Raw genomic sequence first — 14,378 nt, forward strand, 5'->3', positions numbered from 1 at the left:
TGTGGTGGCTTCAGCGAGAGCCCAAGCACCTCCATATCGGCCCGGCCTGCCCATCGGGAAGAACAGTTGGTATCTGAGTGAATCCCCTGTCCCTCCTGGCTTTCCTTCCGAAATCTCGACCTTCCTGAAGTTATTCCTCCCGGAGCAGTCGAAAAAGATTCAAAATGGGGTATGTGCAAATACATACCTAATGTACTGTACTCTCCCGAGAACTCAGTACAGTGCTCGGCACCCAGAAAATTCTCAATAACCACAGAGCGCTCGGCGTAACACACTTCTGAACCACAGGCAATGGCATTCGCTATGATTTTGCTCTGAAATTAAGATAACACCAGGCTCATGAACTCACCCTAAATTCGGATCCTCCATTCACTTTTCTCAGCTCTCTGCGTACCCGTCATGAGGCTATCCTGGCTCCTAGCCCGGACACATTCCTCTCCTCGCTGACATGCTCCATCTCCTTTCGGGGGGCTGGAAGCTGTCGCGGGGCAACTGCTATGGGAGGTTTACCCTGAGGGGGGTGTCAGAAAAGGACCGGATGGGGACAGGACAACCTAGGTAGAGAGCAGAAGTGGGATGAAGACAGAAGGAGAGGGCGGGAGATGTTGTATTGTAGTCTCCCAAGTACTTAGAAATAATAATAACAATATTTAAGGTATTTTTTAGCACTTTCTAGGTGCCAGGCACAGTACTAAGCACATGGTGAGCGTTCAATTAATACCTCTAATCGACTGATGGGTAAGACCAGAAAATGCTCAAATACCACCTCTCTCTCTCCAAACTCCAAGCTGGGTTTCCCTAAATCCTTTCCTGTCCCTAGTGGGAAAGGCAGTGCCGGATTTGATTCGAGGCTGGATTTTGTTCGAACAGTTTACGTAGCTCCACATCAGGTCATCGAGAGAAACGGTACTGACTCCCTGAAATGAATCAGTGTTCAGTGGAAGGAAGTTTTTGCCTAACACCAGTCGAGGTGGGTCATTAATGTGAAACCTTCTGTCCGACGGGCTATTTTGTCAGTCCGGTCAATGACCATTTCCTAACCGGTCGGCAATATACTTGTCAGGCATCTGGAACAGGGGAACCAAAGGGCCCACCGACTCTGGTAGCCCCAAACACTCCGTAACGATCGGTCAGAACTCGGTCAAAACTTCAAAGAACAAATCACTAGCATTCTGTATGGCATCGGATCACGTCTGGGTCAGTGCTATCCTGTAAAGGAATCGGTTTTTAACTTGGGAAGCACGCTTCATTTAAAGGAGTAGACCAGTGCTTAGTACAGTGGTGGGCACATAGTAAATGCTTAAGGAATACCGTAAAAAAAAAAAGAAATGGCAAAAGCTGAAATCCTGAAATGAAACCAGCTTCCTAACAGTAAAGTTCTGCTCAGCCCGGCCCGGCCCGGCCGGCCAGCCCTTTGAAGAGAATGGCAGAAAGCTACTCAAGCAGCTGCTTTATGGTGAGTTGAAACTGGGAAAGCCACAGTGGGGAAGACAGACGTGAAGGTTTTGGGGACACAGTGAAACTGAACCTCAGATAAGGTTTTATCCCGGCTGAAAACCGGGATTCCGGTAGACCAGAATGGCGCACGGCCATCGAAAGAGAGGCTCTTTTCGGGCAGAAACATTTTCTAGCACAAAAGGATGACAATATTTTTCTGCCTCGAGAATGAATAGCTCAAATAGGGTGTGCAAAAAGATCATGTTTCATTTGAGTATCCATACCCTGCCCTGGCACATATGTAGGTATGCACATTCAATTACACGTTAAATAATTTATGCTGAAATTTCATCCCGGAACATTCTTTCCATTGCCCGCTCCCATGATTTGCACAATCTTCTCCGTGCGACTGTACTCAGTCAATCAAATCAAAGGTATTTTTTAAATGTTAAGCACTCACTACGTGCGCTAGGGTAGATACAAGCTAATGAAATTGGACACGGTCCACGTCCCACATGGGGCTCACGGTCTTAGTCCCCGTTTTAAAGATGAGGTAAGTGAGGCTCAGAGAAGTGACTTGCTCGAGGTCACAAAGCAGACAAGTGGTGGAGCCGAGATTAGAACCCAGATCCTTCTGACTCCCGGGCCTGGATTCTCTCCACTCCCGCTCACTGCGTGCAGAGCACCACGCTAAGCGCTCAAGGGAGTACAATATAACAGAGTCGGTAGAGACGTCCCCTGCCCATAGGGGTAAGGATCTGGAGGACGGAGGAAAGGAGGTGTTTTGCTTCTGAGGTATTCTACGGCTGTGTCTGCTCTCTGCCGTGTGACCCTGGGCAAGTCACCTCACTTCTCTGGCCTCGGTTCCCTCGTGTAAAATGCGAATTAAGACCGTGAGCCGCACGTGAGACGGGGACCGTGTCCAACCTGGTGACCTTGTATCTACCCCTGCGCTCAGAAGAGTGCCCGGCACATAGTAAGCGCTTAACGAGTACCGTGATTATTATTATTACTGCCCCCAGAGCTGGGTGCAGTGCTTTGGCCTCAGAAGGCGCCGACCGACTGATGCTGACGTGGTGGGACGAGGCTGCCCCGCTGAGAAAGCAGCAGGGTGACCCCGTCCCTACGGAGAAGCGGCCCAATGCCAGCCGGACCCCACGCAAGCCAGGCATCCAAGTGGCCACCAAGACCATCAAGTGGTTTGGCCCCGACTTCAGAGCCAACGTATGGCAGTTCCGAGCTCACCCTGGGCTGGCAAGTGAACTGGATGAACTGCACGTGACCGTCAGGCTCGGGCAAAAAGTCTGCACTCTCTGGAGGAGCGAAAGGGCGGTGAGGCCATGCGGGCCCCGCGTGGATCGATCCATCCATCGATCGATGGAATTGACGGAGCGCTTACTACGTGCACAGAACCGGACTCGGCGCTTGGGAGAGAACAACGGAAAAGTGTTGGGAGACGTGATCCCTGCCCACAACGAGCTTACAGAGAAGCAGCGTGGCTCAGTGGAAAGAGCGCGGGCTTGGGAGTCAGAGGTCGCGGGTTCTAATCCCGCTCCGTCGCTAGTCAGCTGTGTGACCTTGGGCAAGTCGCTTAACTTCTCTATGCCTCAGTTACCTCATCTGTCAAATGGGGATTAAAACTGTGAGCCCCACATGGGACAACCTGATCACCTTGTATCCCCCAGCGCTTAGAACGGTGTTTTGCGCATAGTAAGCACTTAATACCACAATTTTTTTTTTTTTTACAGTTGAGGATCGGGGTCTGCCGACTGATAGACAGACTGTAAGCTCTCTGTGGGCAGGGAATGTCACTGTTTTTTGTTGTGTTGTACTTCCCCCAGTGCTGAGTACAGTGCTCTGCACACAGTAAGCGCTCAATAAATACGACAACGAATGAAGTGACTGGGGTGAGTGGGTCAGCTGGAACCAGCGGTCGGGGTTGTCGGTCAGTCAATCCTAATTAATTATGGCATTTGTTAAGCACTGTTCTAAGCGCTGAAGTTGATACGAGGTAATCAGGTTGTCCTATGTGGGGCTCACAGTCTTAATCCCCATTTTACAGATGCGGTAACTGAAGCACAGAGAAGTGAAGCGACTTGCCCGAAGTCACACAGCCGATAAGTGGCGGAGCCGGGATTAGGACCCATGACCTCTGACTCCCAAGCCTGTGCAGTTTCTACTAAGCCGTGCTGTTTCCCTATTTATTGAGCGCTTACTGTGTGCAGAACACTGTACTAAGCGCTTGGGAGAGTACGACCCAACAATTTAACGGACTCATCCCCTGCCCACAATCTTACGGTGCAGAGGGGGACGCAGACGTTGATAGAGATAAATAAATTACAGATATGGACATGAGGCCCAAGCCCGTGCAGTTTCCACTAAGCCGTGCTGCTTCTCTAATCCTATTTATTGCGCGCTTACTGTGTGCAGAACACTGTACTAAGCGCTTGGGAGAGTACGACCCAACAATTTAACGGACTCATTCCCTGCCCACAATCTTACCGTGCGGGGGGGACGCAGACGTTGATAGAGATAAATTACAGATATGGACACGAGGCCCCTCCTGGGCAGTGAGGCTGTAGTTTACAGAATCGGGTTCACCCCGTGACCACCTGCTCCCCGCCCCCCCGAGTCCCCTGAGCTGCTGGATGAGGGCCGGGGGGGGGTCCCTGGTACGGCGGGGGGGAAGAGGGGTCCGGGTGTCCCAGGGCAGATTCCACGAGGGGGAATACGTGACTTCTTCCACTCCCTACACCTTCCCTTTCCCACCGTGACCCCTGTCCGGATGGATCGATTTCAAAGGATAAAACCGGGTTGGGAAAGGTTCAAACTAAAGCCCCCCGATGGCCTGGGGTAGATGGGGCAGCTCTGAGGAGAGCCCCCCCCCCAAAATGGGGGCGTGACTGGAATTTCCAGTCACTGGCAGTGTGGGGAAACCTCATGTTGAACCTGTCAATCAAATCCCACATCCCCCAAAACTCATCTCATCCATTTACTCTGTTACACTGCGCTCTCCCAAGTGCTTAGTACAGTACTCTGCACACAGTAAGCGCTCAACAGATACGGCCGACTGATCCATCCATACTCAGAGAGGCCTTAAAAAAGTCTGAAAGATGGGTACCGGGCGTTATATCTCTTTTCCTGCCCGTTTTTAATTTCCATAGCTATACGAATGTAGATGTGTCTATACGAAAGCCAGATGAATCTTCCATCACCTCGGTGCAGAGGCAGGACTTCGCTCCAAAGGAAAATGCAGAATCGGTCGGGTGAAAACCCAAATCGGAATGGGCTTCCCGCCATTCAAATAGCGGGCGGGGGGGGGGGGGGGGGGGGAATGAAACTGGACAGCTTCGGGACACTTTTCGGGTCCACTCTGGAACCGGAGGCGGGCAGAGAAAATTTCCGTCGGAAGGAATTCGGTTATTAACATACGAAAATAAGGGTTTAAAATGGAATTCCCCTCCGGATCCTAACTATAGTGTGCCTCTATAAAGCTATAATTTACCCTTCTGACATTTACACTGTTTGCAAATTGTTTTGACTTGCAACAGAGAAGAATGTACCGCAGAATTATCATTTATGGGAAAAAGGCACCGAAGCGGTGGTTAGCAAAGGGTTCAAACCAAGTCCCGACACAGGAATGCGAGCAACGCCGGAGAGGAAACGGGTCTCGAGGACAGGGGTCGCCCGCTGTTTTTCCCAACGTTTTTCCCTACCCCAGCGTTCGGTACGGTGCCCGATGCCTGATGTGGGGGACGCGGCTGCCCCTGACATGGGGAGAGGGCGAGAGCCCGGCCTGTGAGGACCCCAAGGGCCCGGGTGGTCCTATTAATAATAATAACGATGATGGTATCTTTAGGTGCTTACTTTGCATCAGGCACTGTACTAAGCGCTGCAAATCGAGTTGGACACAGTCCCTGTCCCTTCTGAGGCTCACAGTCTCAATCCCCCTTTTACAGATGAAGTAACCGTGTCACAGAGAAGTGAAATGAAGGGACTCGCCCACGGTCCCACAGCAGACAAGTGGCGGGGCTGGGATTAGAACCCATGACCTCCTGACTCCCAGGCCCGTGCTCTATCCACCACGCCACGCTGCTTACGTGGCTGCCTTTTCTCTAACCGCGAAATAGACACGCCGTTACGCTCAGCCCTGTAATCGGAACTTCACTGACATCCAAGAGAGAAAAAGCGCATAATGGGGAAGGATTCCACAACTCTCTCATGAAAAGGTCATACGTTGCGCTCTTGGAGTGAAAGATCGACCCAAGATGATTTCACTTTATCGTACCCTTCGACACCTGGGTTACAAGAAAGGGGTAGTCCTAGCTCACTGTGGGCAGGGAATGTGTCTGCTTATTGTTATGATGTACTTTCCCAAGTGCTTACTACAGCGCTCTGCACACGGTAAGCGCTCAATAAATACGAATGAATAAATGAATTTGGGAGGGGAGAGAGAGGAATGGAGAACAGATTTGAACCCGTCAAATCTGGCTTTATTATAGCAACTCTCTCCGCTCCCCCATCCAGGCCCCTCAGGGTTCTGCGAGCTCGCTCTTTGCTGAACCCCCCAACCCCATCTCTCTTCCTCGCGTCTGTGCCAAACACTTCGGACTGCAATTCACAGGAAGCGACACCGGTCCGTTTTCAACGGCCTCGGCTGAGTCAAGGAAGTACGTAACGAGCGTCCCGAGTCCTCAAGGTAAATGCTAAAGGACTGGCCGCTGCCCCCGAGGAGCTGGCTTGTGAACTGTTAGGGCAGACCCCGAGGTCGGAGTTGGGGGAGAAGGGAGTGGCCGGCTGCGCTGGTGGGAGGGCTTCCTGGAAGAGACTGACTCTCAGCTGGGATCTAAAGGGAGGAAGGGATAGGGGACGGTGACTGGGTGAGAGACAGAGAGCCAAAAAAACCCCCCAGAATTCACCTACGTTCAAACGCTCGCAGAGGCCAAGCACCGCCCCCATGACTAAATGCTTGATCTATCAGGCTCCCTACAGAAAGCAGCTACTCTGGTAGATGAAGCAAGATTTTAATAATAATAATAATGTTTGCATTTGTTAAGTGCTTACTATGTGCAGAGCACTGTTCTAAGCGCTGGGGGAGATACAGGGGAATCAGGTTGTCCCACGTGAGGCTCACAGCTAATCCCCATTTTATAGATGTGGGAACTGAGGCCCAGAGAAGCGAAGTGACTTGCCCACAGTCACACGGCTGACAAGTGGCAGAGCCGCGATCCGAACCCACGACCTCTGACTCCCAAGCCCGGGCTCTTTCCACTGAGCCACGCTGCCTCCCTGGGGGAGACGGTGCTCGCGTTCTAGCTGGACGGCCCCACCACCCGAGGGCTTAGACCTAAATTTAACTTGAAAACTGGGGAAATCCATTTCAGGATTTCTTCTGGTTCTGAGCCACGGGGCATCACCACCCATCTGCGTCACTGACTGTTGAAAGCGCGTCCGGGAGTGCTTAGGAGGTCGACCTTGGTAACTCTCAAAGGAAACAACAACTGGCTACCAGTTGCTAAGGATGCTGATTGCTGCATTTTATAGATGACGACAATCATAAAAATAATAACAATAACATTTAGGTGTTTACAACGTCCAAACGTTACATTAGCGCCGGGGTAGACGCGAGTTAATCGGGTCAAATACAATCCGGGTCCCACTTGGGGTTCACGGTCTAAGTACGAGGAAGAACAGATCCCCTTTCTGCAGATGAGGGACGTGAGGCCCAGAGCTGTGAAGTGACTTGCCCAAAGCCACACAGCAGGTAAGCGCAGGAGCCCGGATTAGAACCCGGGTCCCCCGACTCCCAGGCCTGGACCCTTTCTGCTCGGCCACGCTGCTTCCTTACGTGGCACGACTCGTAAACGTATCGACGCGGCCACCCTGGACGAGGCCATCTAGGCTCCGTGGGTTTCGCGTTCCCCCGGCCCGACCCCCCCACCGGCCCAATTTTCTAAAAGGCATTCCTGCCAGCGACCTGGAAGGAATGACCCGCTTTCTGCTTAAATGAAAAATTACTTACTGCTCTCTTTCTAGAACACCCTGTAATCCAAGGCACAGTAAGGTTTCCTGAAATCTGTGGAAACAACAAACGGATTCTCAGTCAGGCATACATCGGTACCGCCGGGAGACTTTTTATTTTACTTTTTTTTAAAAAAAAAAAAACACCCGGTATCTGTTGAGTGCTTACTATGCGCCATGCACTGTGTTATTTATTATTAGACTGTACTCTCCCAAGTGCTTACGTAAGTGCAGCTCTTTGTGGGTCTGTTTATTGTTAGACTGTAATAATAATAATGTTGGTATTTGTTAAGCGCTTACTATGTGCCGAGCACTGTTCTAAGCGCTGGGGTAGACACAGGGGAATCAGGTTGTCCCACGTGGGGCTCACGGTCTTAATCCCCATTTTACAGATGAGGCGACTGAGGCACCGAGAAGTGAAGTGACCTGCCCACAGTCACCCAGCTGACAAGTGGCCGAGCCGGGATCCGAACCCACGAACTCTGACTCCAAAGCCCGTGCTCTTTCCACTGAGCCACGCTGCTTCTGGTACAGTGCTTTGCACACAGTAAGCACTCAATAAATACGACTGAATGAATAAATAGGATTGAGCGAACCAACCGTACTAAGTGCCGGGATAAATGCCACCTAATCAAGTTGGACACAGTCCACGTCCCACATGGTCTAAATCCCCATTTTCCAGATGAAGTAAGAGAGGCCCAGAGAAGTGAAGTGACTTGCCCAAAGACACGCAATAAAGTAAAAGTGGCGGAGCAGGAATTAGAACCCAGCTCCTCTGACTCGCAGGCCTGTGCTCCATCCACTGGGCCATGTTGCTTCCGGAGACTCGATCAACCGTGGTTTTGGGGGACAACTGACACGAGACACACCTGCTTTGAGAGGACCTGCAACTAATAATAATAATAATAAATAATAGCATTTAAGCACTTACTATGAGCCAGGCACTGTTCTGAGAGCTGGGGTGGATACAAGCAAATCGGACTGATCACACCCCCTGTCCCACACGGGGGCTTTCGGTCTTAATCCCCATTTCTCAGATGAGGTAACTGAGGTGCAGAGAAGTGATCTGTCCCAAAGTCAGGCAGCAGACACGTGGGGAAGCCGACATTAGAACCCAGATCCTTCTGACACCCAGGGCCCGTGCTCTACCCACTAGACCGTGCTGCTTCTTAACCGGCGGGGGGGGGGGCGGACGGCACGGTCAGCTCTTCTGGGGGAACATTACGGGAGGGGAATCGGGGCTCCCCGCAACATCTCCAAAGCCAAACGGGGCATCGATTGTCCCGGGGAATGGGCTCTTTCGTTCGGTCATTCAGTTGTACTTATTGAGCGCTTGCCGTATGCAAAGCACTGTACTAAGCGCCTGGGAGTGTACAATACGACAACAAACGGATCCATCCCTTGCCCACGATGAGCTCACGGTCTACAGGCCCTTTTCGCCTGCAGAGTCTAGCACCCCGACCTGACCAAGGCAGTCACACCAAAATGATCTTCCGGTGGTAGATGAACCGGGCCAGGGCCCGAAACACAGGAAGCAAAGGGGAAGTGCGCGTGGGACAGTGTCCTGTTACTTCCCATACTAAGCGCCTCTTTTCCTCATCTCCCACTCCCTTCTGGGTCGCCTTGACTTGCTTCCTTTGCTCTTCCCCCCGACCCCGCAACCCCAAAGCACTCAGGTACGTATCTGTCGTTTTATTTATTCCTTTGCTCTTCCCGTGCGGGACACTCCATCAATCGATGGTATTTACTGAGTGGATGTGCAGAGCACTGAACTGAAAGTTGGGCGGAGTACCACACGAGAGAGTTGTAGACCCGATCCCTGCCCACAGCCTAGGGGTCAGTCCTTTTCCCCACGGCCCGACGACTTCGTCCCGAATCCCGGGGAACTCCGCTCGGCGCGGTCCGCACGTCCCAATTTCCCCCTGGTGAAAGCTAATACCTCGAATTAGAGGGCCACCACGCTCCGCATTTAAATGCTACGGGTCGCCCCAGATTCCGGGGGAGACTTTCAACGCCCTGGTGGGTAGCATTCTACTGCCCACCGCAAGGAAAGCTTCCATTATCTCCCTGCAAGTCAACCGACTGGAGAGCCCCAAATCTGCACATTAAAATAATGAGAGGATCTTGTAGACATTTCAGGCCTGCTATGGAAAAAAACCCAAACTGCTCGGTGGGTAAACACACGCCTCAGGCGAAGCGACCGGATCATTCTATGGACTTTTGCCTTGCGAAAATGCACCTGGTTATCTGAAATGCCGGCTGGTTTCAGCTAACGCCCTACCGAGATTCGTCACGGAGGCCGGGGGGATAAGGTGCGTCGACGTCGAAACCGGCAGGCGCTCCTTCTCGGTCAGCTCCTTTCCGTGTCCTTGGCACGAAAGTTCGCCGGGGAATGCTCGGCCAGGAGAAAGATGGAACCGGGCACTTTTTAGGACACTGCTCGTTCGCCTCCTCTGGCCTCTTATCGGCCAGGTCAGGAACCATGGCTGAGCTGCTGCCAAAGAGCCAAAGGAGGCGGGCGAGGTGTCTCTGCCCGGGCTGCCCCCGGGGGTTACCATGGGGCGGGGGCAACTGTTCTCCCATCTGATCGGGCCCGAGGTGGAAGACCGGGGAAGGTTCGGGTTTGGATGGGCCAGGAATCCCCGGCTGAGCAGGTCAGGTCGTCTCAGGAGCTTCCGGAACCTGTAGTACCAGAAGCCCAAGAGAAAACTACGCGCGTGCAGGACGGGCCTCCGGGAGGTTGGGTGGACTGTAGCCTGGAAGCTCTTTATGGGCAAGGATCGCGTTTATCAACTCTGTTGTCACACACTTTCCCAAGCGCTCAGTCCAGTGCCCTGTCCAGAGTGAGCACTCAAGAAATACCACTGATTGACTGATAGATTGTTCTGGGGCAATATCGGGCGGTAGCTAGACTACAAACTTGCCCCGGGCAGGAGATGTATCTGTTTATTGTTCTTTTGTATTCTCCCAAGCACTCAGTACGGTGCTCAGGATACAGTAAGCACTCAATAAATACAACTGAATGAATGAATGAGTGAATGAATCGGGTTCACATCAGACCAGCTTGGCTTTTTTATCAGCTTAGACTGGTCTCTGGCCTGGCTTAGCCCAAGTAGGCCTCTTAATGGCAGGAGACGCTGCATTCAAGCAAGGGATTTGCCAGAATTCCCATTTTACTTCCTGCCCTTTCCCCTTCCCTTCTTCCTGTTATTCTCATAACTTATCCTTTTTGGCCCCATGTCACATCATCTCATACTTTGGAACAGACTCCATTCATGAACAATTTGTAGATCAAATAAATGATACTGGACACTCTAGGAACGGTACCTGAAAAATTAACTGAAAAAGCAAAAGCAAAGCCTTCACCTCACTTTCATCCAGATTCCCTCATTCTACTCACTTGGTGGTATAGTCTTTACGTCCTTCCTTTAATTCCATCTCTTCAGTGGTCTAGAACGAGTCCTTGGGGAAGTTTATTAGGACTGAGAGCTTAACTGGTCAAAAAGAGGGAGAGAAGGAGAGAGAGAAGGAGAAAGAGAGGGAGAGAAGGAGAAACAGTGGAGACAAGGAGAAAGGGAGGGAGAGAAGGAGAGAGGGGAAAAGGAAAGGAGACATTGGGGGAAAAAGAGCGAAAGATGGAGAGGGAGAGGAGACAGAGTGGGGGAGAAGGAGAAAGGGAGGGGGAGAAGGAGAAAGGGAGGGAGAGAAGGACAAAGGGAGAGAAGAAGAAAGGGGGAAAAGGAGAGAGAAGGGAGACAGTGGGGGAAAGAGGGAGAGAAGGAGGGAGGGGAAGAGGCGAAAGAGTGGGAGAGAAGGAGAAAGGGAGGGAGAGAAGGAGAGAGGGAGAGAAGAAGAGGGGGAAAAGGAGAGAGAAAGGAGACAGTGGGGGAAAGAGGGACAGATGAGAGAGGGAGAGAAAGAGAGGATGAGAAAGAGAAAGGGAGAGAAGAAGAGAGGGGGAGAGAAGGGAGGCGGTGGGGAGAAAGAGATAAAGGGAGAGGGAAAGAAAGATGGTAGGAGAGAAACTGTAGGAAAGAGGGGGGAGGGAAAGAGAGAGAGAGAGGGAGGGAGAGAAGGAGGGAGGAGGGAGGGAGAAGGGAGGAGGCTTTCCACTAGAATTCCAAGCTGTGGTCCATGGATCAAAAAGCACCCCTAACACCGGGTTGCCACTGAGTGGCCCGGGAAACAGGGGCTGCCGATTCCTGAATCCCAGAGCCGCAAGAACCTCATGAAGTCATCGGTTCCAGACCCATTTCCAGGCAGGCGGGTGTCTGACAATCATCCACCCGAAGCAGTGTCCAATCTCATGTACAGGAAGTCCACAGCGGGGAAGGGGTCTACCAACTCTGTTCTTTTGGACTCTCCCAAGCACTTAGTACAGTGCTCTGCATACGTAAGTGCTCGATTAAATACCACTGATTGATTGATTGAAGCCCCCTCCACAGTTGGTTCCAGAGTTTTGTCCCCTGGCTTTCGGGAAGTCCTGCCTATTGTCTAACCGACTCAACTTCGGCTGCATTTTCTGCCCATCCCTTCCTGTTTAACAACGGGTCCGCCTCTTCTTCCTCCTTAAAACCCTTCGGAGACATAAATGCAGTTATTAAGCCAGCCCCAGACCTTCTCTTCTCCAGGGGCAACGATTCCAACTCCTTTAGCCTTTCTTCAGAGGACCAATTTTCCTCCCTTTAATCCTTCCCGTTCTAATTCATCGGACCCTCTCTATTTTTTCCGCCACCTTTTCCTAGTACGATGACCACAGTCGGACACCCTGCTCTGACGAGGCTCCGACTTGCCGAGGGTAGATTTTCAGGCTCTGGCTCGGCTATTCTACGTCCGGATTGCCCTCAATGACGAAGAACATCAGGCTTGTGATCTGCCAAGGAGCCGGGCCCTTTTCCCACTGAATCTGCTGCCTTTTCCAAGCTAGGCCCACCCAGCACTCGCTGCTTTGTGATTTGACTTTCACTGGATCCAGCCAATTGAGGATAAAAAGTCACAGGGGTCACCTTCTTTAATTTTGCCAAGCTGCACCTGATTCGTTTTATTCGGGCCTCCCAAGCTGACCGATTTGGTACTACCTCTGCCGAACGGATGAGCCCACCTTCCCTTCTTTATTTTTTTAATGGCATTCAGTAAGGGCTTACTATGTGCCAGGCACTGTACTAAGCGCTGAGGCAGATACTAGATCATCAGGTCGGTCACAGCCCATGTCTCGCACGGGACTCAAAGTCTTAATCCCCAATTTACAGATGAGGGAACCGAGGCACAGAGAAGTTAAACGACTGGCCCAAGGTCACGCGGCAGAGTGGGCGGAGCCGGCATTAGAACCCAAGCCCTTCTGACTCCCGGGCCGGTGCTCTAGCCATTAGGCGGCTACGCCGCTTCAAAAAAGTGGGACAGAATCAGTCCGGGGACGGATCTATTGGGCACACGTCTCATCCCACCACCCCGAGGCACCGCCGATGGACGACGGCAACGGGAGGGAGGGGGACGGACTGGAGTTTCCCGCCGATCGGCCCCGGGGGGGGGGGGGCAGAAACGCGAGACGGCCCCCAAGCTGGCGGGGTTCGCCCATCTCGCGGCGCCGCCCGGAAACGCGGGCCGCGTGGACAGGTTTATACCGATTACCTGATAGTTATTTTGGTTTGGCGTCAGCCTCAGTTGGTTCGACGGGGCGAAGTGAGGGGAAAAACTGGTGCGGGCCGCGTGCGAGCCGCTGTACATCGTGCTGGGTGTGCTGTGCAGTGAGGTCCGTGGGGGCAAATGGTAGTCCCGCTGAGGGTACAGGGCGCTGTCGGGTAAGTCTCTGGCGGTCCCCAGCAGCGAAGCGCAGCCGGTGCCTCGGCCCGGGCCGGGCAGACACTGCGGACTTTGGTGCTCGACGCGCGGGCCGCTGCCGCCCTCGCAAAACCTCGAGTAGTTCTGGAGCTGCGCCCCCATGGAAGCCAGCTCCTCCTCCCGGGCGTACTCATCGTCGACGTCGCCCGTCTCCATCGCGATGGACAGGCAGCTCCCTTCCCGGGAGCTGGGCCTCTGGGCCGCGTTTCCTCCGAGGATCCTCTGCGGGCAGTCGCTCACGGCCAGCGAAAACACCTCCCGGATTTCCAGGTTCTGGGTGCTGCAGGCGGCGTCCCTGGCGGGGCCGTGGGCGGCGAGGCTAGGGTACTCGGCCTTGTGGGACCTCAGCCCCCCGGCCGGCTCCGCTTTGCAAGGCCGGTGGCCGGCCCCGCTGGGCTTCTGAGGGGCCGCTACCACCTCGGGCGCCGGGGCCGGGAGGCCCCCGTAGCTTTTCTTGGCGTGGTGGCTGTACACGGAGTTGGCGGCGTTCAGCACGCTGGTCTGCCTCGACAAGATGATGGTCTTCTCGCCCAGAAGCAGCGAGGCGTTCTTGCAGTGGGCCACCTGCCGGGGCACGGGGACGTGGGCCCCGAGGTCCGGGTCGGCCTTCCCGGGGGTCCTCTGGACGGGGAGCTTGTGGATCTCCGTCGGGTGGGGGCCGGCCGGCTTGGCGACCCCCGGCCTGCCCGAGGAGCCGGCCGGGCCGTAGATGCCCGTCACTATGACGTCGCTGTTGGAAGGGGTCCACGGGGGCTGCTGGCCCGGGGGCCGGGTCGCGCCCGCCACGTTCCGGGTGGCGAGGTCCGGCGGCGTCGGGGGGGTGCCGGATGCCGGCCCGGGAGGAGTCGCCCCGGACTCGGCCGTTTTGCTGCTCATTTTCCTTCTTTTGTTGCCGACCCAAGTCTGCGGGGACAAAAAACAGACAGAGACCAAACGGGTGGATCTGCTCTCGGCTCGGCCGGGTGTCCCCGTCCGCTCTCCAGCCAACACGGGTGGGGAGGTGGGCGGAAGAAGGGAGGCAGAGGGCCAAGGCCCAGAGGGCACGCGGAGCAGAATGTGACCAAGGGGACGGCTACGCGGTT

The 14,378-nt window shown here is 53.7% G+C and overlaps 1 protein-coding gene across 4 annotated transcripts in view; it reads right to left on the reverse strand.

Annotated features, from left to right (window-relative positions):
- The window catches only part of HDX (highly divergent homeobox), a 74,162-nt gene that overhangs the window by 34,658 nt on the left and 25,126 nt on the right, over window positions 1–14,378 (reverse strand). For all 4 annotated transcript variants that reach the window (XM_039912341.1, XM_029067469.1, XM_029067468.2 and 1 more), the window contains 2 exons: window positions 13,087–14,199; window positions 7,460–7,513 (listed from right to left, as the gene is read on the reverse strand). In XM_039912341.1, the coding sequence (XP_039768275.1) occupies window positions 7,460–7,513; window positions 13,087–14,199 (1,167 nt within the window). The remainder of the gene's footprint in view (window positions 1–7,459; window positions 7,514–13,086; window positions 14,200–14,378) is intronic.

The sequence above is a fragment of the Ornithorhynchus anatinus genome, chromosome 6, assembly GCF_004115215.2.
Source record: "Ornithorhynchus anatinus isolate Pmale09 chromosome 6, mOrnAna1.pri.v4, whole genome shotgun sequence".
Taxonomy (NCBI): domain Eukaryota; kingdom Metazoa; phylum Chordata; class Mammalia; order Monotremata; family Ornithorhynchidae; genus Ornithorhynchus; species Ornithorhynchus anatinus.